This window comes from Coregonus lavaretus (assembly GCF_964263955.1).
Source record: "Coregonus lavaretus genome assembly, chromosome: 7".
Lineage (NCBI taxonomy): Eukaryota > Metazoa > Chordata > Actinopteri > Salmoniformes > Salmonidae > Coregonus > Coregonus lavaretus.
The window spans coordinates 26,914,968-26,940,253 of record NC_139994.1 but is presented as its reverse complement, the minus strand read 5'-3'; the positions used below and the strand labels follow the sequence as shown (position 1 = coordinate 26,940,253).

The 25,286-nt window shown below is 42.1% G+C and overlaps 1 protein-coding gene across 1 annotated transcript in view; it reads right to left on the bottom strand.

Annotated features, from left to right (window-relative positions):
* Nucleotides 1-25,286, bottom strand: part of LOC311132202 (collagen alpha-1(XIV) chain-like) — a gene marked incomplete at both ends in the record, with an annotated part of 92,347 nt that overhangs the window by 9,906 nt on the left and 57,155 nt on the right. Inside the window, 19 exons of the mRNA XM_084165427.1 lie at nt 3,692-3,763; nt 4,102-4,155; nt 4,447-4,500; nt 5,375-5,428; nt 6,104-6,199; nt 11,814-11,867; nt 12,138-12,224; nt 12,519-12,596; nt 13,386-13,544; nt 15,472-15,581; nt 15,893-16,035; nt 16,802-16,940; nt 17,364-17,402; nt 17,499-17,663; nt 17,827-17,970; nt 19,037-19,160; nt 19,670-19,809; nt 21,616-21,690; nt 23,092-23,238. Coding sequence (XP_084021553.1) covers nt 3,692-3,763; nt 4,102-4,155; nt 4,447-4,500; nt 5,375-5,428; nt 6,104-6,199; nt 11,814-11,867; nt 12,138-12,224; nt 12,519-12,596; nt 13,386-13,544; nt 15,472-15,581; nt 15,893-16,035; nt 16,802-16,940; nt 17,364-17,402; nt 17,499-17,663; nt 17,827-17,970; nt 19,037-19,160; nt 19,670-19,809; nt 21,616-21,690; nt 23,092-23,238 — 1,934 coding nt within the window. The remainder of the gene's footprint in view (nt 1-3,691; nt 3,764-4,101; nt 4,156-4,446; nt 4,501-5,374; nt 5,429-6,103; nt 6,200-11,813; nt 11,868-12,137; nt 12,225-12,518; nt 12,597-13,385; nt 13,545-15,471; nt 15,582-15,892; nt 16,036-16,801; nt 16,941-17,363; nt 17,403-17,498; nt 17,664-17,826; nt 17,971-19,036; nt 19,161-19,669; nt 19,810-21,615; nt 21,691-23,091; nt 23,239-25,286) is intronic.

Genomic DNA, 25,286 nt, shown 5'->3' with positions numbered 1-25,286 from the left:
TGGACTTATCATGCAACTTTGCGTTTTGTTACAAATGACAAGTCGCTTACCCACCAGTGCACCTTGTATAAAATGGTGGGCTGGACCTCGCTTTACATACGCAGACAGCTACATTTGTATGTGTTCATTTACAAAGCCCTTCTGGGTAAACTCCCCCTCTACCTTGGTAGCCTGCTCTACTTCACCACTAGCAGTAACCAGACGCAGTCTACTAGGTCAGTGTTTCCCAACCAGGGGTACTAGGAACCCTGGGGGTACTTGGCCTATCCACAGGGGATACTTAAGAAGACCCATGAGACAATAGGCTTACTGGTAAAATGCACATGAGTGAGTACTTCAGGGGTACTCTGGGCAGAGAAAAAAACAGTTGGTGATACAGTAACCAAAAAAGGTTGGGAACCACTGTACTAGGTGGTTGCTACTAAAAGTCCCCAGGGCCGATACCGAGTTAAGCAAGACTGCCTTTTCCTATTGTGCACCGGAGACATGGAACAGTCTGCAAAATACGCTTCACCTAGATGTACTAAGTGGGTTTAAAACTCTGGCCCAAAACTCTGTTGAGGAGGAATGTAAATGGTTCCTGTAGGCCGGATCAGCTCTTAATGATGTGTTGTTGTGCTGTTTGTATTGTATGTTTACATTTTGTAATATTGTATTGACTGTTTCTTCTTTCTTGGCCAGGTCTCCCTTACAAAAGAAACAATATGTCTTAATGGGTTTCTTCCTGGTAAAATAAAGGTAAAATACATTTAAATACATCTACAAAAAGATATTGGTGCCTTGCAAGCCACCAATGTATACTGAACAAAAATATAAACGCAACATGTAAAGTGTTGGTCCCATGTTTTATGAACTGAAATAAAAGATCCCAGAAATGTTTCATACGCACAAAAGCTTATTTCTCTTACATTTTGTGCACAAATTTGTTTACATCCCTGTTAGTGAGCATTTCTCCTTTCCCAAGATAATCCATCCACCTGACTGGTGTGGCATATCAAGAAGCTGATTAAACAGCATGATCATTACACAGGTGCACCTTCTGCTGGGGACAATAATGGCCACTGTAAAATATGCAGTTTTGTCACACAACACAATGCCACAGATGTCTCAAGTTTTGAGGTAGAGTGCAATTGGCATGCTGACTGCAGGAATGTCCACCAGAGCTTTTGCCAGATAATTGAATGTTCATTCTCTACCATAAGCCGCCTTCAATGTTGTTTTAGAGAATTTGGCAGTACGTCCAACCGGCCTCACAACCGCAGACCACGTGTAACCACGCCAGCCCAGGACCTCCACATCCAGCTACTTCACCTGCGGGATCGTCTGAGACCAGCCGCACGGACAGCTGATGAAACTGTGGGTTTGAACAACCAAAGAATTTGTGCACAAACTGTCAGCAACCTTCTCATGGAAGCTCATCTGCGTGCTCGCGGTCCTCACCAGGGTCTTGACCAGACTGCAGTTCAGTGTCGTAACCGACTTCAGTGGGCAAATGCTCACCTTCGATGGCGACTGGCACGCTGGAGAAATGTGTTCATCACAGATTAAATGTACCGGGCAGATGGCAGACAGTGTGTATGGCATCGTGTGGGCGAGCAGTTTGCTGATGTCAACGTTGTGAACAGAGTGCCCCATTGACTTCACATCAATGTTAAAGTAACATTTAGAAAACATTAACTAGCTTCTATAACAGGTAGGAAATGGTGTGGACAATGTTTTCAAAGACTTTCAGGGACAATGCTGACACGTCAAGACATCCACTATTTTAATCCCCTACATTTAAAACAATCTCCTGAAGTCTGAAGTCTCCTTGGCTTCAGGCATCTCTGTCTATCACACCCCTGTCCACCATACCAGACAGACAACAGAGGTGTTGATTCCAAAAAGCAGGCAGACTTAATCCTGTTTGCATTCCTGTCCCTTTTCAAGCCTGGTGAAAATAACATTCATATTTGACATACCTTCTCCTTACAATATATTTTCTAGATGTAGAACTAGATGCATATACAGTGCATTCGGAAAGTATTCAGACCCCTTGACTTTTTCCACATTTTGTTACGTTACAGCCTTATTCTAAAATGGATTAAATTGTTTCCCCCCCCTCAATCTACACACAATACCCCATATTGACAAACCAAAAACAGGTTTTAAGAAATTTTTGCAAATGTATAAAAAATAAAACAGGCTGAGGTCCTGAGCGCTCTGGAGCAGGTTTTCATCAAGGATCTCTCTGTACTTTGCTCCGTTCATCTTTCCCTCGATCCTGACTAGTCTCCCAGTCCCTGCCGCTGAAAAACATCCCCACAGCATGATGCTGCCACCACCATGCTTCACCGTAGGGATGGTGCCAGGTTTCCTCCATATGTGATGCTTGGCATTCAGGCCAAAGAGTTCAATTTTGATTTCATCGGACCAGAGTATCTTGTTTCTCATGGTCTGAGAGTCCTTTAGGTGCTTTTTGGCAAACTCCAAGCGGGCTGTCATGTGCCTTTTACTGAGGAGTGGCTTCCATCTGGCCACTCTACCATAAAGGCCTGATTGGTGGAGTGCTGCAGAGATGGTTGTCCTCCTTGAAGGTTCTCCCATCTCCACAAAGGAACTCTGGAGCTCTGCCAGAGTGACCATTGGGTTCTTGGTCACCTCCCTGACCAAGGCCCTTCTCCACTGAATGTTCAGTTTGGCCGGGTGGCCAACTCTAGGAAGAGTCTTAGTGGTTCAAAACTTTGATGGAGGCCACTGTGTTCTTGGGGACCTTCAATGCTGCAGACATTTGTTGGTACCCTTCCCCAGATCTGTGCCTAGACACAATCCTGTCTCGGAGCTCTACGGACAATTCCTTCGACCTCATGGCTTGGTTTTTACTCTGACATGCACTGTCAACTGTGAGACCTTATATAGACAGGTGTGTGCCTTTCCAAATCATGTCCAATCAGGTGGACTCCAATCAAGTTGTAGAAACATCTCAAGGATGATCAATGGAAACAGGATGCACCTGAGCTCAATTTCGAGTCTCATAGCAAAGGGTCTGAAATCTTATGCAAATACGGTATTTCTGTTTTTCATTTTTTATAAATTTGCACAAATTTAAAAAGAAAACTGTTTTCACTTTGTCATTATGGGGTATTGTGTGTAGATTGATGAGGATTTTTAAAAAATGTAATCCATTTTAGAATAAGGCTGTAACATAACAAAATGTGGAAAAAGGGAAGGGGTCTGACTACTTTCAGAATGCACTGTATAGTTCCTTCAATTATTTTTCCTGTCTCCGAATATCCCCATTGAACTGTTACCCTCTCTCCCAGATCCTTATACATACACATAGAAATACAGCATATTCCTGACCATGTGACCTGCCCTAGAGTAATGCCTGGTGCTCGTTATAGTGTGTAACTTTCGTTGGTCAAGTCATGAAATCAGGAACAACTCTGGGTCTAATTGTGATAGAGACACTGTACTGTAGGATTATGTACAATATATTTATATACTATATGGCTTTGCTGTCTCCCAAGACCTCCCTCCCTAATCATACACACAGCGGGCAAATCTGATTGAAATGACGTCATACTGACGTATCTGGTTGTAATGATGTCATTTCAATCAGTTCCGCTTGCTGGGTATTTCCTCAGCTAGTGGGTCAGCTCTGCTTCAGTAGTAGTAACATGCATGGACATAGAGAGGTCAGATGACTCACAGGAGGTCCCTGGTTTCCCAGTGACCCTGGAGGTCCACTTGACCCTGGTGACCCAGGAGCCCCTGGATTGCCCTGTGGGTGAAGGAGGAGGAAAACACAAACAAACAAATTGTCATCTCACTGATTAAGCAATCACTCAAAGGAACAATGTGTAACTTTCGTTTGTCCTGTGGTAACTTGAGGTACTACAAAACATTTGGCCAAGAAGCAAAAAATAAAACAGTCACATTCGCCAAGAAGCACAAACAAGTAACCTAAAGGGGCAGTACCTTTGACAAGGAAGTATTGTAAGTTGCAGATTTAATTTCACAATTCAAAGTTATAGAATGAATGTATTTTATAATTCAATGATATTAAATCAAATTCATTTATTAGTCTCTGATGCTCCATCCACACACAATCATACTTACTATAGTCCCTGGAGGTCCTGTTCGCCCCTGGGGTCCATCTTTACCAGGTAGTCCCTGTGGAAAGTTATTACAAGTACATATTAATGCCTATGAGACTGTGCTATTATGGCAGCTCATTTACCACGACTTGTGGTCCTCTGTAGCTCAGCTGGCAGAGCACGGCGCTTGTAATGCCAAGGTAGTGGGTTTGATCTCTGGGACCACCCATACACAAAAATGTATGCACGCATGACTGTAAGTCGCTTTGGATAAAAGTGTCTGCTAAATGGCATATTATTATTATTATTTTATATTCACATAAATCTATTCCTTTTGATTACAGTAAACAGACAAACGAGACCTTACCCTTGTTCCTGTTTGTCCCGCTCGACCTGGTGACCCAAGAGATCCAGGAATGCCCTGCAACCGTAGAGAGAGAGAGAGAGAGAGAGAGAGAGAGAGAGAGAGAGAGAGAGAGAGAGAGAGAGAGAGAGAGAGAGAGAGAGAGAGAGAGAGAGAGAGAGAGAGAGAGAGAGAGAGCGTGTGAAAACAAAAAGGCCAGTTAAGGGTGTCAGCATGAATAAATTTGTATTGACAGGCTCGGTTGGTTGGACCATTATCCTAACTCATTCCAGATAATTAATGTTGTGAGGCCTGAGCTGTTTGTAATACACAGTCTCTTTGTATGACCTTCACAGCCGTCAAAGTCAAATTCCCTCACTCAGACACAACGAGTACTGAATGCTAATGGCATGGCTCAAAGTCTCTTACAAACAAAAGTACACATCTCCCAACTTCTACAGTAATTGACAGGATCCATCTTTATTGGCTGAGCTCAGAGATTGATTATAATGAAAGTTTATTGCATCTTGGGCATGAGTCATTACAACAGAGGAGAAATAGCTATTGTTTTGTAAAAACTGCTGTGATGTCTTGTTACGGTCCATGCAGGCGCTGCCCATAACCACAGATCTAGGATCAGGTTACCCAACCACTAATGCTCAGATGTACCATTAGGAGGATGGAAAGATATCTGACCCTGTATCAGTGGTTAAAACAAACTTCTACCTTCTCCTCTTATTACCTGTGAAACCAAATGGTAGCAGAAGCCCTTTCACTCAATTTATGCAGCAACTCTCTCACCAGAACTCAGAATGACATGTTCCTATTGACAGCTACCTTACAGAGATATATATTCAATATGGCATTCAAAGATCTCCCTTTGTTGCAATGGTGTAATTTGAAGACTGAATGCCATTTTGTGAAAGGGCAGGAAGTGAATGGTGATCTTTACCTGTATTCCTGGAGCGCCAGCTGCACCCTTCTCACCTCTTTGTCCTGGGCCACCCTGAAGTTGGAAAAAACAACAATAAATATCAACAGCAAATATCAAGCTTATTTGGAAGCTATTTCATGAGTTGGGGTCGTCACGATCTGGTCACAGTGTGCATTCTAACTACAAATGCCATTTGTTTCACAAACTCACATACAGTAGCTGTACCCTTCCTCATCCTCTACCTGTCACCATAATCCTGAATTAACAACAAATAGATCATGTCATCAATATAGCACTTGTGTATGTTATACCATCGGAATACTTTACCATAGGTTGGCTTAAACCTGGCCTTAGTAAAGTTAAGACATCTGGGCGTATCCTTTAACGTTTTACCTGTCATTAATTTGTCATTGATATGTTAATATCAATGCAGGTGTAACCCAGTACTTCATATTTTACTGTTCTGTTTACAGTCTATTAGGTTACGATACATCCTCCCTCCTTTATGGCTTACGTTTAACAACATCCCTTGGAAGAGAAAGAATCAACATCTGAGTATTACAACAGCTTTTACAAGCTAGACTTTATAGCATGCCTAGGTAAATCAGGTATCGTAGCTACTGCATGTTATGCATGTTGGGATACTAGACTCCTTTAATATGTGCAGTATTAGATGGTGTATGTGTGTGAATGAATGTGTGTGAATGAATGTGTGTGTGTGTTTACGCATGTGTATGTGTGTCTTACCGGAGGGCCCATGATGGTACGTCCGCTGGGCCCCTGGGGGCCAGGACGCCCCTGCGGCCCAGGACTACCAGCGTCCCCAACTGGACCTATCGGCCCCTGTCACAGAGACAGAAGAACACATTGATAAAGTAGATTTGAATATAGTTAACAAAGAGATAAAGTGATCCATTTTACTACAGTTATAGTTAAATTCCCTACTATCTACAGTTATTACTACAATCTAGTATCAGTGGAACAAACAGAGGAAATACACACTTATTTACAAAGTACAATTTGAAACAACAACAATATACAGTTTTTTACAATCACTTTGGCACTAATTTCAGAACCTTGACGTCATTTTTCAAAACTCTAGACACAAAACTCACAACCAATGATCAAAATGCACATTTTTCAAAACTCTAACACTTTTTTCAATTGCTTGGATACAATACACATAAAACTAAGATCATTTGTTCATTTAACAAAAATCACCTGTTCAATATGACACAACTTAACATCAAAGTACTACTATTTCAAAAGGCAATTCACACATTACATTTCAGATGAGTGTCTATTCATTTCATTACAATTATCCAACTATCAATTGATACAACTGCTCAAAATGATAAGTAACTGTTGCATTGCTCTTAATGCATAGTTGTATGGAAACAGACAAACAATATTCCATGTTTAGATCATGATAGTTTCAAAGTAACGAGATTCATTGTCACCAATTAGCGTGGAGCATGAACCAATTAGACTACATTATCTATGGATGTAATATTTCATCATCATTCTTTATCAGACACCGTTTCTATGGTCCCCTTGTAACCTTCCTTGATGAGCTCGATCAGGTCTGTAGAGCTGATGGCGTGACCTATGTCATTGTGTGGGATAATGTCAGGTTCCACCATGCTCATATAGTGCAAGCATGGTTTCAGGCCCATGCACAATTTACCACCCTGTATTTACCCCCATACTCTCCTTTCCTTAACCCGATTGAGGAATTTTTCTCCACATGGAGATGGAAGGTTTATGATAGGCGCCCTCATGAACAAGTCACTCTTCTCCAGGCCATGGATGACGCATGCAATGACATCACGGCAGACCAGTGTCAGGCCTGGATTCGCCATGGCCAAAGGTTTTTTCCAAGATGTTTGGCTAATGAAAACATCCATTGTGATGTAGATGAGAACCTGTGGCCAAATCCACAAGACAGAGTTGATGAAAATGTAGAAGTACAGTAATCACTCCTATGTTTTGCTTTTTACAGTACAAGCAAGTAAGTTGAGGAACACTGCATTTGATGTTTTACAGTACTACACTGCTCAAAAAAATAAAGGGAACACTTAAACAACACAATGTAACTCCAAGTCAATCACACTTCTGTGAAATCAAACTGTCCACTTAGGAAGCAACACTGATTGACAATACATTTCACATGCTGTTGTGCAAATGGAATAGACAACAGGTGGAAATTATAAGGAATTAGCCAGACACCCCCAATAAAGAAGTGGTTCTACAGGTGGTGACCACAGACCACTTCTCAGTTCCTATGCTTCCTGGCTGATGTTTTGGTCACTTTTGAATGCTGGTGGTGCTTTCACTCTAGTGGTAGCATGAGACGGAGTCTACAACCCACACAAGTGGCTCAGGTAGTGCAGCTCATCCAGGATGGCACATCAATGCGAGCTGTGGCAAGAAGGTTTGCTGTGTCTGTCAGCGTAGTGTCCAGAGCATGGAGGCGCTACCAGGAGACAGGCCAGTAACAACAACAACCCAGCAGCAGGACCGCTACTTCCGCCTTTGTGCAAGGAGGAGCAGGAGGAGCACTGCCAGAGCCCTGCAAAATGACCTCCAACAGGCCACAAATGTGCATGTGTCTGCTCAAACGGTCAGAAACAGACTCCATGAGGGTGGTATGAGGGCCCGACGTCCACAGGTGGGGGTTGTGCTTACAGCCCAACACCGTGCAGGACGTTTGGCATTTGCCAGAGAACACCAAGATTGGCAAATTCGCCACTGGCGCCCTGTGCTCTTCACAGATGAAAGCAGGTTCACACTGAGCACATGTGACAGACGTGACAGAGTCTGGAGACGCTGTGGAGAACGTTCTGCTGCCTGCAACATCCTCCAGCATGACCGGTTTGGCGGTGGGTCAGTCATGGTGTGGGGTGGCATTTCTTTGGGGGGCCGCACAGCCCTCCATGTGCTCACCAGAGGTAGCCTGACTACCATTAGGTACCGAGATGAGATCCTCAGACCCCTTGAAAGACCATATGCTGGTGCGGTTGGCCCTGGGTTCCTCCTAATGCAAGACAATGCTAGACCTCATGTGGCTGGAGTGTGTCAGCAGTTCCTGCAAGAGGAAGGCATTGACGCTATGGACTGGCCCGCCCGTTCCCCAGACCTGAATCCAATTGAGCACATCTGGGACATCATGTCTCGCTCCATCCACCAACGCCACGTTGCACCACAGACTGTCCAGGAGTTGGCGGATGCTTTAGTCCAGGTCTGGGAGGAGATCCCTCAGGAGACCATCCACCACCTCATCAGGAGCATGCCCAGGCGTTGTGGGGAGGTCATACAGGCACGTGGAGGCCACACACACTACTGAGCCTCATTTTGACTTGTTTTATGGACATTACATCAAAGTTGGATCAGCCTGTAGTGTGATTTTCCACTTTAATTTTGAGGGTGACTCCAAATCCAGACCTCCATGGGTTGATAAATTTGATTTCATTGATAATTTTTGTGTGATTTTGTTGTCAGCACATTCAACTATGTAAAGAAAAAAGTATTTAATAAGATTATTTCATTCATTCAGATCTAGGATGTGTTGTTTAAGTGTTCCCTTTATTTTTTTGAGCAGTGTATATTGTTTTTCATCAATATATTTCAGATTTTGTTCAATGATTCCACTGTGTCTGTAGTATTCTCTCTACTACTGCAGTACTTTTACAGGGATGTATTTACATGTAGTACCATAATGAAACATGTATCACCTATTTTGTACTACAATATTTAATGATTGTACGAACAATGACACAGTGAAACTATCGGTTGCTTGTGTGTGGGTGATCTAAATTAACGTTTCATTGGTATTTCACAATAAATTTGTTTTTTGAACCAATGATTGTGCAAGTGCAAGATTTCTTTAAAGATATGAATGCACAATGCAATGTTTTGAACATTGGACAGCCTGTGTTACAAGTGATGACCGTTTTGAGTTTTGTGTCTAGAGTTTTGAAAAATGACATCAAGGTTCTGAAATTAGTGCCAAAGTGATTGTAAAAAACTGTAAAAATGTGTGAATGTTGAACTGCAAGCTCTAACTGAACAGTAGTACTGTAAACATTTTTGAATTACATATAGGCGGATAATAAGATAATTTTAATCAACCATCTCCCTGACCACCTTCCTCTGATCAAGCTATAAACTGTCCCTCTCCATCTTTGGAGGATGCATGCCCTCAAAGACCTGGCCACTATCGGTTAACCTAGCTAGGTACAGCTAGGCTACTCATGATGATGTATTGCTTGCTGTTGCTTTTGAAGTGCTTGGAGATTTATTTTCTGTTATGAAAAGCGCTATAGAAGTTTAATAAATTATTCTTTTATTATTATAACAACACTGGAACTGCAATATAAGGCTTACAAAAGTTGACGATATGAATATCAATAGTGTGCTGTGCAAGGTTTCATGGAGGGCCAGCAATATGTTCATACACTACATGACCAAAAGTATGTGGACGCCTACTCGTCGAACATCTCATTCCAAAATCATGGGCATTAATATGGAGTTGGTCCCCCCTTTGCTGCTATAACAGCCTCCACTCTTCTGGGAAGGCTTTCCATTAGATGTTGGAACATTGCTGCGTGGACTTGATTCCATTCAGCCACAAGAGCATTAGTGAGATCAGGCACTGATGTTGGGCGATTAGGCCTTACTCGCAGTCGGCGTTCCAATTCATCCCAAAGGTGTTCGATGGGGTTGAGGTCAGGGCTCTGTGCAGGCCAGTCAAGTTCTTTCACACTGATCTCGACAAACCAGTTCTGTATGGACCTTGCTTTGTGTACGGGGGCATTGTCATGCTGAAACAGGAAAGGGCCTTCCACAAACTGTTGCCACAAAGTTGGAAGCACAGAATCGTCTAGAATGCCATTGTATGCTGTAGCATGAAGATTTCCCTTCACTGGAACTAAAGGGCCTAGCCCGAACCATGAAAAAGCCCCAGACCATTATTCCTCCTCCACCAAACTTTACAGTTGGCACTATGCATTCGGTCAGGTAGCTATCTCCTGGCATCAGCCAAACCCAGATTCGTCCGTGGGACTGCCAGATGGTGAAGTGTGATTCATCACTCCAGAGAACGCGTTTCCACTGCTCCAGAGTCCAATGGCGGCAAGCTTTACACCACTCCAGCCGACACTTGGTATTGCGCATGGTGAACTTAGGCTTGTGTGCGGCTACTCGGCCATGGAAACCCATTTCGTGAAGCTCCTGATGAACAGTTATTGTGCTAACGTCGCTTCCAGAGGCAGTTTGGAACTTGGTAGTGAGTGTTGCAACCGAGGACAGACGATTTTTACGCGCTACACGCTTCAGCACTCGGTGGTCCCGTTCTGTGAGCTTTTGTGGCCTACCACTTCGCGGCTGAGCCGTTGTTGTTCCTTACAGTTGACCGGGGCAGCTCTAGCATGGCAGAAATTTGACAAACTGACTTGTTGGAAAGGTGCCATCCTATGACAGTGCCACGTTGAAAGTCATTGAGCTCTTCAGTAAGGCCATTCTACTGCCAATGTTTGTCTACGGAGATTGCATGGCTGTGTGCTCGATTTTATACACCTGTCAGCAACTGGTGTGGCTGAATAGCCGAATCCACTGAAGTGTATATATTTTATTCCATACAACTGTCTTCATCCTTTATACATTATCTGACCCAGGTCTGGGCGGCTGAGAGGGGGCTTTAGGCTAACTCTGTGATTTAACTGCAAATCAGAGACCCGCGAGGCTACTCTCTGTCTGTCTTGTCACAGATCATTGACTTTCATGGGGGCACGCCGCGTCTCCGATTAATATAAAATTCATGAGAGTAGAAAGAACGCATGGGTGCACTGCGAGGACGCCTGCATTGCAAGGACCTTTACATGCTATAAAAACACCCCATTCAACCACCAGTACCACATTTCTGGGACTTTCAAGACCCGTGCAATCCGAGTCGAATAGCATGAGAGAGTGAGAAATGAATAAAAGATTAGAACTTTGCAATGAGCATTTTCAGAGAGAGTGGGTTTTCAGCCAAGCAGTATATAAGGGATATTTTTATGTAAGAGAGGTATCCATCAATGAGGGTATGTGTCTGTGCTTGTGGAATTGTTACAAGCTGCATTGACTTTCATTGTGTTTTTATTTACATGAGTGTGTGAGTGTGTGTGTGTGTGTTTGTGAGTATGTGTGTGTGTGTGTGTGTGTGTGTGTGAGTGAGCGTGTGAGTGTGTGTGTGAGTGTGTGTGTGTGTGTGTGTGTGTGTGTGTGTGTGAGAGTGAGAGTGTGTGTGTGTGTGTAAGTGTGTGTGAATTTGTGTGTGTGTGTGTTTGGGAGTGTGTGTGTGAGTTTGTGAGTGTGTGTGTGTGTGAGTTTGTGTGTGTGAGTGTGTGTGTGCGTGTGTGTGTGTGTATGTGTGTGTGTGTGTGTGTGAGTGTGTGTGTGTGTGTGTATACTGTACCACAGCTCCAGGTTCTCCACGGTCCCCTCTCCCTCCTCTGATCCCAGGACCTCCCTGTTGATAACACAAACACACACCCTCTGTCACACTCCATCAACATAAGGACTACAGACCTTAAAGACACACACTATCAACACATCCTAAACAGACGATCACACACCGGGTGTATGTACTGTAGCTATGTACAGTATATATCCCTCTCCATCCCCAAATGTCACACTGTGTTCTGTTCATCAGCCACTGAATGCAATGAATTAGTTCCTAGCTCAACAACAGCTGTAAGTAACACATGATGCTGATGAAGGAGAGAAGGAGGGTCCTCACAGGGGGTCCAGTGGGGCCGGGGGGACCTTTGCTTTCCTGGGTGCAGGTGCAGGCACGGGGCATGGCAGGACAGTCCTCCTCCTTCCTCTTAGAGATGAGACAAATACCACCATAACATGACTATGCTACTGTATGACCACATGACAGTACATGCAACACAAGAGTGCAATGACCTAATGATTATGATAATGACCAAAGCGTACTGATAATGAGGATAATGATGAAAATAGGATAATGACCGCATGACAACACAATAAGAAGATGACCCAATATGACATATATGACACGATCCTACGACATGCAACTACACATTACACAACAAAGGTTAAGGTCATTCAGTGTCAGTCAATAGATGAGATCAGTAGTGAGGCTTGAACTCACCAAACCAGGAAGCTCACAGCACTTGTCTCGGCTGGCCCAGGATGTGCTGCAGACGATGTCAAACGACTGCAGTTGAAACTGAGGACAAAAAATAACAACAAACACACACATCTTTTTTTACATTCACTACAAACAGGTTGTGCTACTTTACTAATAGTCTCTTGATAAAACCAGCAGCAAGCTGTGAATCTCCTAAATATGACCTGAGAGAAAGTACGATCATTCTGCAGTATTACGCATTGCTAACAGAATTGTTGCACATCTCTTATTGAGGAGGAAGAATCAATAATTGGTCTCTCCAAACAGATTGCTCTGTTTTCTCCTCCTGTGCTGAAAGGGGTCAATTTGAAATAAAAATGTGAAGAGTTTTTGTCAAAGGAAGAAAATGATCAAGCCTATCAGAGAGTACATCTCACTGCTATTCCTGTATGAGAATATCTGGGCTATTTATGGAACTGGGAGATTGGATATGAAAAGTACAGTTGTTTCTATGACTTGTTTCTATTTAGTGGAAAATGGATCTTGAAGTGCTGATGTGATTATACTTCATTCAAACCCTCTGTCTTAATGCTGTTTTAAGAATTCATAACCTAGGTCATAGGTAGTTTATCCCCCACTGTATTGAATACTGTATGACACTAAACATCATACTGTACTGTAAGGCACGTTAGAATTCAGCCCGTCTGTATAAGGCGAATCAAGGGTTTAAAAATGCATAGAAATCCAATTACGGAATATTTACATGGATATTGAATGGGGATGTCCTTAGAACTACAGTATATTCTAGTAATTTCACATCTATGTCAAAATGGCTCCTTGTATACCCTCTCTGATCTATCTGGCACAGTTTCTGACTATGAGGCTTACCGGTGCAGAGTTGCCCTTTTTCCCCCTGGAGCGCACCATGCGTCCCAGCACCTCCAGGCCATCCGTGGTGATGTTGCCCGCCGCGTTGATGGCCTTCTCCCCCACTAGCTTACAGTCGATGACAGCCTTGGCGCTGGTCTTGCTAATAGCCACGTGCAGCTACAGGGAAAATTAAGAACCAGACTTGGGTTCAAATACTATTTGAAATCTTTCAAATAGTTTGAGCGTTTGTAAAAGCCTGCCTGGAGTGCCACTTCGGCAGGGTTTACACTTTTGTGGCTATTCTATTGGTTCCATGGCGCCAGGCAAGCTCAATCCTAAACACAGCTAAATTATCCTAAATTATTTAAAATAGTATTTGAACCCAAGTCTGTTTGGAACACAGACGCAGTGGGATTGAAAAGTCTTATGTGTGCTTCTCAATAAATCTCAACCGGGGAGCATTACAGAGTTGTGGACGGACATAATTTTTTCCGAAAACAGACAGAGGTTCAAAGAGACACAGGCTGTAAAATAAGGACCGCTTTATCATTTCGGACAGATTTCTGCGTGAGCATTCCACCAGTCACCCGAAACAAAAGAGTCGGTTTTGAAGTCGGGTGATTTCAGACGTTTTTGTGCCAAATAAAATATTTGCTTTTTTTCTACCTTTGACACATCAAGCTTCTACTGTATGTTTTGTTGGAAACGGGATGTCTCGTGGGGAAATATATGGGGGAATTTCAAGACATTAGCAACATCACATATCTATTCATACCTGAATATCAACTGTAAATGTTTGTCTTTATGAAACAGCACTTTCAGCTTTGTTTGACATTGGTGCATTACTATGCTAAATCTCTGATAAGGACAGAACTGTAGCATTTCCTTTGCATTTATCCCTTTTTTCCTACAAAAACAGATTCCTGATGAATCATTTGAATTAGGCAACAAAAATGTTTTAAACACCCACTGCAATGCAAGGAGTCAGAGAAGTATCTAGCCATCAATCAAGTCTTCTTGAGAGGTAATCTAAAATGTTACCGCATTAACACCAAGCCTGATGGGCGAAGTGCTGACAAGATGACACATGAGAATACTTATGGATTGGCAGGGGAAAGAATTGCAGAAATCACTGGTGATAATTTGCTGAGGAAAAAGGCAACAGTGCGTTCCTTGAATACAGGCCATAGTCACTTTCAGTCACATCAATTTCCTCCACCCTGCATAGTTAAGTTTGTTTAGCTTGTTTGGAAGTGGCTATGATTCAAATTTGCATATATTATCCTGGCAATATTTGGGGTGCCAGCTTCATTCCACATGGTTTGCATTTTTTTAAAGATGTTTTATTTATTTCAGCAGAAATACGATGGCCATTACTTTTGAGCGTCATAATAGCACAGTATTACCCACAGTATACATTAATGCTACAGCTACACACTGTTTAGTGGTCCTGTGTGGCTCAGTTGGTAGAGCATTGTGCTTGCAACGCTAAGAGTTCGATTTTCAACGCTAAGAGTTGTGGGTTCGATTCCCACTGGCGCCACCCATATGCATGCATGATTGTAAGTCGCTTTGAATAAAAATGTCTGCTAATTGGCATATTATTATTGTGCAGCAAAAAAGTTGAAGAAATTTGAACAGTCAAAACATAAGTGATTTACAAACTGCATCAAAAAAGGTAGGTGTTTGTTTCAGGTGCTAAATCTCACTCATGGATGATAATGTCAGTTGCCAAGCAAAGTTTTGGCATCCATAGAAAGTGTATTCAGGGTGACCTGAATACACTATCAGATAACTGTGCCAGTGAAGAAGTCCGCTTGGTAATGATAATTGTTGCATTGTGTTCTCCTAATATCCTCATTCACTTAAGCAGCAGGCCATATATGTGGGCAAAGGTATTGTTAGCCCTGATAACATAGGAGTCTACAGCCATGTCTCAGGCCTAAGGTATTGTTAGCTCCACTGATAGCCAGACAAGAGTGACTTAACATCACAACAAGCTGGCTTATAGCCAGGAAGCAGGACATTCCCTGAGGTGTTAGGGTGATGTTGTAGCAGCGATGCACTGAGGAAGTGAGATAAGTGAGTGTTTCTGAACTTTGACCTTGTGGAAACTGCCGTAGAAGAGCTTCTTGATCTCAGGTCCCTCGAAGGTCACAGTCTGAAACTGTCCTTTGTAGTCGTGGTTGAAGAAGGTGAGGGTCTTGCCACCGTCTAGAGTTGGAAAGAGAACGTTTGCCTTACTTTCTGCAGTTTCATAACATATTCAGTACAACTCGAATATAGTGAGGAATGTTCTCGTTTCAAATAGAGGAGGCATGGACGGTTTAGTAGACATGTAGCCTACATTGAGAAAATGTTTGAACATGCGAATGATTTACACACAAATCATTGTGCTGCTCACAATTGATAAATAAGCAGAGACTGTCCATTGCTTTGTCTATCTTATGACAGCAACCAAACAGTGGGAACTTGACACACGGTCCCAGCTAAGTCCCAGCCCCGTCCCCCAGCATTCTACTAACTGTCCAGGATGACGCCCACCAGGGGCTCGTTGTCCTTGTTGAGGATCTCCCACAATGCAAAGGGCTCCTTGGGGGTTTCAGGCAGCAGGCGGAACAGCATGGTGATGGTGTAATCGGAGGGCAAACCCTCGGGGTGGATAAACCTGGGGTGGAAAGTTCACAGAACAGGAGGCTCTAGTCTGAACATACAATGGCTTTTGTTGAAGCACCTTCACAGAGTTAAACTGTTATTAAACACCATTTCAAAAGCTGTTTCAACTTGCCAATTCAATTATTTCATTAGTGTCATTCAATTCTAAAGAGAGGTCAGGAGCAGGAAGCTATTGTTTCTTCATACTGTATATGGACCATATTTCCTGCATTTTAATTTGAGAATGAGATACAAAATGACTATGTTTTCTGTGATGTGGGATTGTTGCAGATAAAGGAGAGGAAATAAACCAGGTGAGGCCAGCTGTCTGTCATTATCACCACCTCTTCATTGTAATAGCAGCATTTTCAGGCCAAGTGACAGGAAAATAAGATTCAATTCAGGGGAGTAGGGTAAGTTGTATGTTGTAATGTTTACATTTTCTACACGCTCTTATCCAGAGCGACTTACAAGAGCAATTAGGGTTAAGTGCCTTGCTCAAGGGCACATCAACAGATTTTTCACCTAGTCAGCTTGGGGATTCGAACCAGCGTCCTTTCGGTTACTGGCCCAACGCTCTTAACCACTAGGCTACCTTATGTTATCATTGGGTAAAGTAGCTTTATGTGAAGTGTCATATACTGTTAAGCAACCTGCATCATGCTCATTGTACTCACTGACGTTTTGTCGCTTTGGACAAGAGCGTCTACTAAATTCTAGCTGATTGATGGAAGGCAATGTACTGTTATGCCTTTTAGTTAAGATGCTATTGTCCATACTTGGTGGGCTGGGCGAGGAGGGAGTTGTTGTGCAGGCGGAAGCATGGGAAGCTGTTGAAGGTGCCAGGCTCCATGGACACTCCTGATACATGTCCATGCACACCCTCCACCAGTCTAAACATCTCCATCATCCTGAAACCTGCAGCCACAACATAAACAACCATGAGTTGGTTTAAAAGAAGATATATCCATACACAGTCCTACTGATAAGTAAAAAATCATTTGTTTGAATTGTGACTGGCTCTGTTTTTATCATGATTTCTCAATACTGAGCTTCTACTTCTTATCATTAAAGATATTCTGACTTAAATGTGCACTCGGAAAGAGGCCATTTTAGGCAGTGTTAATGGTATGGGTTGGCACTTCAGAGTCCAGAGTTTGCACTTATCTGATGTGCACTTAGCAGCAGTCAACTGTACTGTACCTGTCCAGTTTACAGTGATTTTGTGCATAACAGTTATACTGGGGTCGGAACTAGTCAACGGGTCAGAGAGTAGAGAGGTCTTGACTGTGCCCTGTGTGCCAGGAGGCATGAATAAGTAAGTATGCTCCAGTCTCTAACCTGGCAAGGTACTGCCACTCATCACCACCGAAGGACAAGCTGAAAGACAAAACATTTATGTCACTCCATGGCAATAATATGCCGCCTGTGTTTTTGAATAACATAGATTTTAGATTGTGCTCCTGTAGGACTCACTGGCAGTGGCAGCCTCACAAACAAAGGTGACCAGCTTTTCCTCAATTTTCTTGAAGGCGTCTAAATCGTCCACAAAGAAAACGTGTCTCTCGCTGGGCTTGCTGGCGATGCTCACCAGCTCCCCGTAGTCCGCATCCGCAAAACCAATGGCAAAAACAATGTACCCTGTGAAGAAGGTAAGCATACAGTATTGCCAATAGTGTGTAATGTGCATACCTAACTATAACATTTTGTTGGATTAACATCTATCGATACTTTTCTGTGTTGTAGAATGTTCTTTTCATGTGCCACATTCTATTCAATTGAATTATTGCATCATGTGCCTCACCTTCCGTCTGCATCTCTTTAGAGACCTTGTTGACATCGTCCTGGGAGCGCCCGTCAGTCAACACCACCAGTACTTTGGGGATGCCCCTCCGGATCCCTCCTCCCACTGTGAAGATGTTGTCTTTCACATGCCGGATGGCTAGCCCTACAGTAAGAGAATTAGAGGGAGGGATGGAGGGATAGAGGGAGAGAGAGAGAGAGGGAGGAAAGGAGGGGAAGATTAAGCGATATTGACAGCAGGATCTAGCCAGGTTACTTGGTAGAGGATCATAGTTTTGGGTTATCACTATCTCAGCAACAACACATTTTCTTCGTTATTAGTCCCATCCCACCTGCAACTATACACATTACAAAGGAGAACACAATGCAACAATTATCATTACCAAGCAGACTTCTTCGTTGCATCCGTTTGAAAAAAAGAAAACATTGTTAGATGACTTGGAGAATGCATTATCGCTCCCCTTGGGGATCCTGGGTTTGGTACAACAACAAAAAAACACTGATTAATGTCAGCGTCTCACTGTTCTTCGGAAGCCGCGCTTGATTACTCTGGCCTGCCTGATTACAATGACTGATTTTTTTTCGGCAGGTTACAAAAGGAATGTCAATAAGGGGTATTTCTGTTCATCTGGCAGCTACAGCTGTCTAAATGGGATTCAGTTATCCTGTTCATTTACTGTTATGGGAGTCCATTTAGACATTTTATGAAAAATAAATAGGAACTTAAATAAAAACTCAAAAATGTTTTACCTTCATACTTATCATCTCCAGCACCACCCCAACATACACATATGTGAAAATGGTGCGTTTCTATGTTTTGTCGTAAACAAGATAGAGGAAGATAAGTGTTTCCAATGACATCATCGGTGTGCATAGTGTGATTTTGACCAATTGTGAGTAGGCATTACCTACTAATTACCTACTAATTGTCTACTAATTGGTTGATGATGTCATTAGAAACACTTATCTTTCTCAATCTTTTTTACTACAAGACATAGAAACGTGCCATTTTCACATATGTTGATGTTGGGGTGGTGCTGGAGATGACGAATATAAAGTAGAACATTTTTGAAATGTCCCTTTAATGTATGCTTCAGAGTAATAGTATGAAAACTCCACATTGTAAGAGAGTGAATAAGGTTGACAAAGGTGTGCCTTGATGGTTGAAACACTCTTTTTAATAAAGTGAATAAGACCTGTTGTCCACTTGCCTGTCTTGGTGTTCCCTCCCTTGTAGGAGATACGGTTAATGGCCTCTAGCAGCCTCTCCTTGTTGTCGTACGAGTTGAGTTTGAACTCGGTTCTGGCATCGTCACTGAACTGGACAATGGCCACCTGATGGGAAAAATATATTTTGAGTTGAATTGAAAATGTGGCATTTCAGAGTATTTTGTGTGTGTGTGTGTGTGTGGGGGGGGGGGGGGGGTAGTTGTAAAGTAGTGGACTAATAATGGACGGCATAAATGTATTGTTCATAAAAACACACGTGACATATAGTCAAACATAGGTGTTTCATTTATGACAGTACTGTACAGATGTAGGATCGTAATTTTAGCCAGTTTGGTCCAGCAGGAAAATAATCCTGCAGCAACAGGAAATGGGAAGTATTATGTGGATTATAATTAATGGACAGTTTTGTAGAGGTTGATACATTTTTCATAAGGGAAAAGAAAGTCTGAAATTACAAACTTCAGAAGCCTTTTTAAACCTCAAATACACTACAAATGTTACATTTCCTGGATTGCAGGAAAGTTATCCTGCAACAGGGTGATCCAATTAAGATCCTACATCTGTAAATGCTAGCTGGCCACAGGACCATTGGTTGGTCTAGTCAATCTTTTTACCTGAGTGCCATCTGGTCCAATGGTGTTGAGGGCTCCTGTGGTGCTGTACAGGAAGCGGATGATTTTCAGGAAGCTGTCATCCCCGATGCTCCAGGAGCCGTCCACTAGGAAAGCCAGGTCTGCCTTGGCTGCCTTGCAAACTGTCAGGAGAGAAAGAAGGAGAGAGAGGAGAGAGAAAGAGAGAGAGAGAAGTAGGTACAAGTAGGTGCAGGGAGGAGGAAGAGGGTTGAGAAGAAATGAGGAAAGAGAGAGGAGGGATGAGGAGTGAGAAAATGAGAGGGGGAGAGGGTAGAGAGTGGAAGAGTGAGAGAAAGTAATATACAAACAGAGAAAGAGACATAGGGAGACAGAAAAGTGCATTTACATTTACAAGCCAATTAGAACATGCTCTTACCAAGAGCAATTTAAATTCAGTGCATACAATAAGAGTTCCGATAAACAGCATATATAGAGGTAATACAAACAGAGGGTAGAGAACAACACACACTAGCCTCACAGGCAGCAGTGGAAGAATCACAATGGAGAGCGGGGAGAGCGTTCTCATTCTCCACGGGTTACGAGAGAGGAGCTGTGATGATTGGCAATTATCTCAACAACTTCCCTCTCTCATATCAGGGCCAGCCAGGGACAGATTGACCAGTACAACACCTCATTTCCTGTTGTTTGCTTTCGTTTTCTGTTTTGTTCTGCTCTGTGATTTTCAAAGGAACCAAATATAATAACCAAGTTGCTAGTATGTGGGAAGCAAAGTGAACTAAAAGTTGCATTTGTTGATGTTTCCTAGGCAAACAATAACAATAATAAAACAATTCGAATTACAGGCTTGGAAATTGACTTGGTCTGAGTTCCGACAGAGAGGGGAGTGAGTTTTCAATTAACTTTTACAAGACTCATCCCAGAAAACTGTGTAAGAAGAAAGAAAACAGCTAAGATTATTGTTCTCAAAAACAGCAAATAAAGTTAAACTTATACTTATTTTCTACACGTTATATCTTCAGAATTGTAAACTACGAAATATTCTGACTTGAAACTCAAGATACAAGACTGTAACACAAGTTCCGGCTTACAGTATTATATCAGACTCAAAAGCTCATAATGGGACAATTTTTGGAAGTCTGAAAAGATTTGTGATTATCCCAAAAGCACATTAAACAGCTTTACTATCATTTCAGACATCTGTACTCAATAGACACTGCGTATATGAACTTGTATTAGATTCACAAATTTGTGTCAGGAGTCATTTGAGGTTTGAATGTCAGTCAGGGACCGGTTGAAAATTGACCTAGCAACTTGACAGAGTGATTTCCATGGTAACTGCCTGTTCTGAGGGCTCTCCGGTTTACCTTTAATATCTTTAGTCTTGACTGCGCTAGTGCTAGTTATTCAACTGGGGGCATTGCCTGGTAGCCAAAGCCCTTTGAATTTCCTTGAGCACCAAACAAAATTATGTTAAGGTTAATGCCACTCAAAGTGAGTTGCACTCAAATACATGTGTAGATAATCTACCATAGGGGATATCGCTACAGTATCTGTTCACTGATGGGTGGTGACTTGTGAGCATTCGGGCGCAAAATAGCTACCATACATCACCCAGGTAGATGTTCACAGTGGTGGTGGACAGTCTGAGTTCCCTTTACCTCATAAAGGTACATGAAGTGCTTTGAGACCAAGCCAAAAGCACTATAGCTTACTAAACACAATTCAGACCTAAAGTATTTCTCTCCAGCAGCCCACCCAAGATATTACTAGGGAAAACATTATTAAAGTGGCATTATTAAAGTGACTAGTGTTCCATTTATTAAAGTGGCCAGTGATTTTCAAGTCTGTATGTAGGCAGCAGCCTCTCTGTGCTAGTGATAGGAATGGAGTGGAAATACCCTCTTATTAGACGATCGCACCACTATAGGACCCACAGGTATTTGTTTACAACAGGCCTTTTGCCTTACCTTCCTTGGCTGAGGGTACAGTGGGAGGAGGGGTTGTAGTGGGTGGCCTGGTGGGTGCCGGGGTGGGAACAGGGACTGCATGAAAGCAAGGACATAAGACACACACAAAGCATTATAACATCCTTATTACATGTCTATGTCACCTCACCTGACAAACATGCTTGGTGAGGCTTTCATTTACAGTTAAAAAATGGCTTCACACAGAAGATACCACATTGATAAAACCATCAAACATAATATATATAATCAGTCGGATGATAGAAGAATCAGAAGGAATTTAGAGAGTAAATCCGAGATGGTAGCTTATGCTTAGCAGCATGCCGAGTTTATGATTAAGTTACCCATATAATTTGCTAGCTTGATCCCTACCAACAGCGGCAGTCAAATTGAAATGAATTATACCGTAGACTTTACCGCCGTAGTAATTCAGCTACGTGAAACTGGGAATTATTTTTGATGGCAGCCTGGAGAAACACAGGGCAATTTAAAAAGGCCTTTAGCTGTAATCTGTATCAAAACAAAACTTTAAAACAGTGTCTAAACTCGACGTAAATCAACTCAATGCAAACAAATGCCTGGTGGGTTAGAGAGAGTGCCTTAATTACTGTTGTGAGTTGGCCACAGACCCAATCACGATTCACTCCTAAGGGAGGCATTCCCTCCCAGGAGGCTAATAATGTTGTGAAAATGTTGTGATTGTCTGTAAGTCATGTGGCTGTATGTTTGGTTTGGATAACATTGTAAGAATGTTGCTACAGTCTAGAGCGAATCATTTTTCGTACAAGTATGTTCTCAGTGTTGTGTCCATGTTGAGAAATGTGTAAATTGTTCTTAGGTTTCTTATCAGCTCCCTGTGGACTGATGTTGTAACTAATGTTGTCACAACATTGTGACAATGTTGTAATAATGCTGTGAGAATAGTATGCAGCGAGTCGGTTGTAGTAGGACTGTATGTTGCATGTAGAGTAAAGAATACTAAGCAGCGAGACCAGGGGTAGGTAACTAGATTCATGGTCGGGGTGCAGGGAACATAATTATAATAACTTGTACACTGCAAATTGACCACAACTAAGCCTAAAAAGAGATTGTATTTCAAAATAACAATCATTTCATAGTTTGATTACATTGACACATGATCACATAAGTCTATTTTTTATTTGTGGGAATACTTAGGAACAGATTTCCTAAATTAAACACATTTTTAGCTGGTGATTTTACAGTCTTTTATTTATTTTTTACTAAAAACTTTGGGGGGGCAAAATAAATAACTTGGGGGCTGGTTATGGCCCGCGAGCTGCCTGTTGCCAACCCCTAAGCTACAATGTTGAGGCCGGGGGACACTGACAGGTCTTCTCACTGGTGACGTTGTCACAACATTGTCACAATATTGTAAGAAACCTTTCTGAGAATAGTAGCAAGTCGGTTGTAGGGCTGTCGTAGAGTGTATACTAAGCAGTTGTTGAGGAGGACACCTACAGGTCTTCTCTGTGGTGGTGACTGCAGGTCCCTCTGTGTCCTGGAGTTGGGCGTACACACTGATCTTGTACTGCGTGTTAGCTGTCAGGTCATTGAAGCAGTGCCGGGTGGCTCCTCCTCCCAGCCTTGCCTCCTGCTTATATCCATCTAAAATGAAGACAGAATCACCATCACATATATAGTTTACCACTGGTTACCATCACAATCAATGCTGCTGTCATCAGCAGGAGCATGTTCACCATAGAAATGTATGTAATGAATTCCAATACTAAGATGTCCACATTCTATTGTACAACCTCTCTTCCAGGGTTTGGGTCTATTTCTTTAAGGGATACGTTGGGATTTTGGCAATGAGGCCCTTTATCTACTTCCCCAGAGACAGATGAACTCGTGGATACAATTTGTATGTCTCTGTCTCCAGTATGAAGGAAGTTAGAGGTAGTTTCGCGAGCCAATGCTAACTAGCGTTAACGAAAATGCCTGGCAGTCTATGGGGAAGCGAAGCAAGCTAATAGATACCCATAGATTTCCAGTCAAACTACCTCTAACTTCCCTCATACTGGACACAGAGACATACTAATTGTGTCCACTAGTTCAGCTGTCTCTAGGGAAGTAGATAAAGGGCCTCATTGCCAAAATCCCGAAGTATCCCTTTAAGCATCAAGTGAATATCAATATCTGAGCAAGTGACACAAGTCAAGCATCTTCTGAATTGGAGGACTAGTATTATGGCAGCCATAATGACAGATGATACCAGGGTACAGTTGACATATTTTGTAATCACTGACAATGCAGCTGCCTAATACATAGAATTTGGAGGTGGGGAGATTCTGACAAAGTAACAGCCTCATTTCAAACACATCCTATAGTCATTTCCAATGACTACTGTGTCTACCACTGTATTAAGACATCAAAAAGGACAAAGCTGAATATGCACACAGTATTAGCACTTATTGAACATACTAAAGCTGTGTCTTAAACATGTATCAAGACCTGTGCCTCTTACACAAACTGTGGTGCTTATTCAAATATCTGGCAACCCATTTTCCCACATACACCGATGTGGTATTTTCTTTGGGTAATTATATATTTATCTAGACATCATAAATCCTAATTTGGGCCTAATGCCGGCTGATAGATCTAATATTTCAGGAGCTCCCAAAGGTAATGCTGCGAAATTGCATATAATGAAGTTTGGGTCTTAGTGTTAAACTTGATGAATTTCTCACATTATTTTCCTATTTGGCAGATGATACTCATATTGGGATCGACACAGCATTAATATGATATTGATATTTTAAATGTTCTATAACTGAAATATTCCATGCCATCTGTTGCATAAATCCCGCTATATGCTAACTGTATATTAGGAGAAATTGTTAATTGAATGTCATTAATTGGCTAGAATTAGATTAATGCCAGGTTATCTCATTAATTCCGGACTTATTTCGTATAATCATATGGAATGGCATACAATATGGTCTCAGTGCAACTTTAGACCACTTTGAGGGCATTAAAACTTCTCATAAACTTTAAATATCTATTTAGGACTACGCACTGACTGAGTAGCAAACTCTCACTTTGACATCAGGTTTAATTTAACTTCCAGACACCCACCCACACTGACAGTTGGTTGGAAGTCTCACGTCTGTGAAGTAATAATTATGACTTAGAAGGTAAAAGGCGCCTAGAATATTTTCCTAAATATAATTGTTTGCCTAATAATGTGCTGCTTTGATGCAAATTCAGTATCTTGTTAACTACAAGCTGGAACAGAAGTGTCTGGAACTCAATGTCAGAGCACGTTGAACAAGAAACCCAATTGTTTTTCTTTCTCATCCTAACTTTTTCAAAAAGATGCAATGAGGTGCAATTACGGTCATCCGCATAACAAGTATATCTTGTCCCAACTCACACTTGGCTAGCCATCGTTGACTTTTTGAACTATAGGATATGTAAATGTCAATTCAGCTTGCCTTTTAAAAAGCCTTGTAGGCCTATTTTATATGATTCTAAACCAAAACTCTAACCCCAAATACTAACCCCCTGTACCAAACCTGTACAGTCTGTCCTACTGATGTTTTATCTTATGCTTTATCCTGTATATAATATAGCATCATATCACATGGTATATCGTAGCATTTGAATATTGTTACAAATGACTATCCTCCAGTTCCTTATTCAGTTCTGTTGGG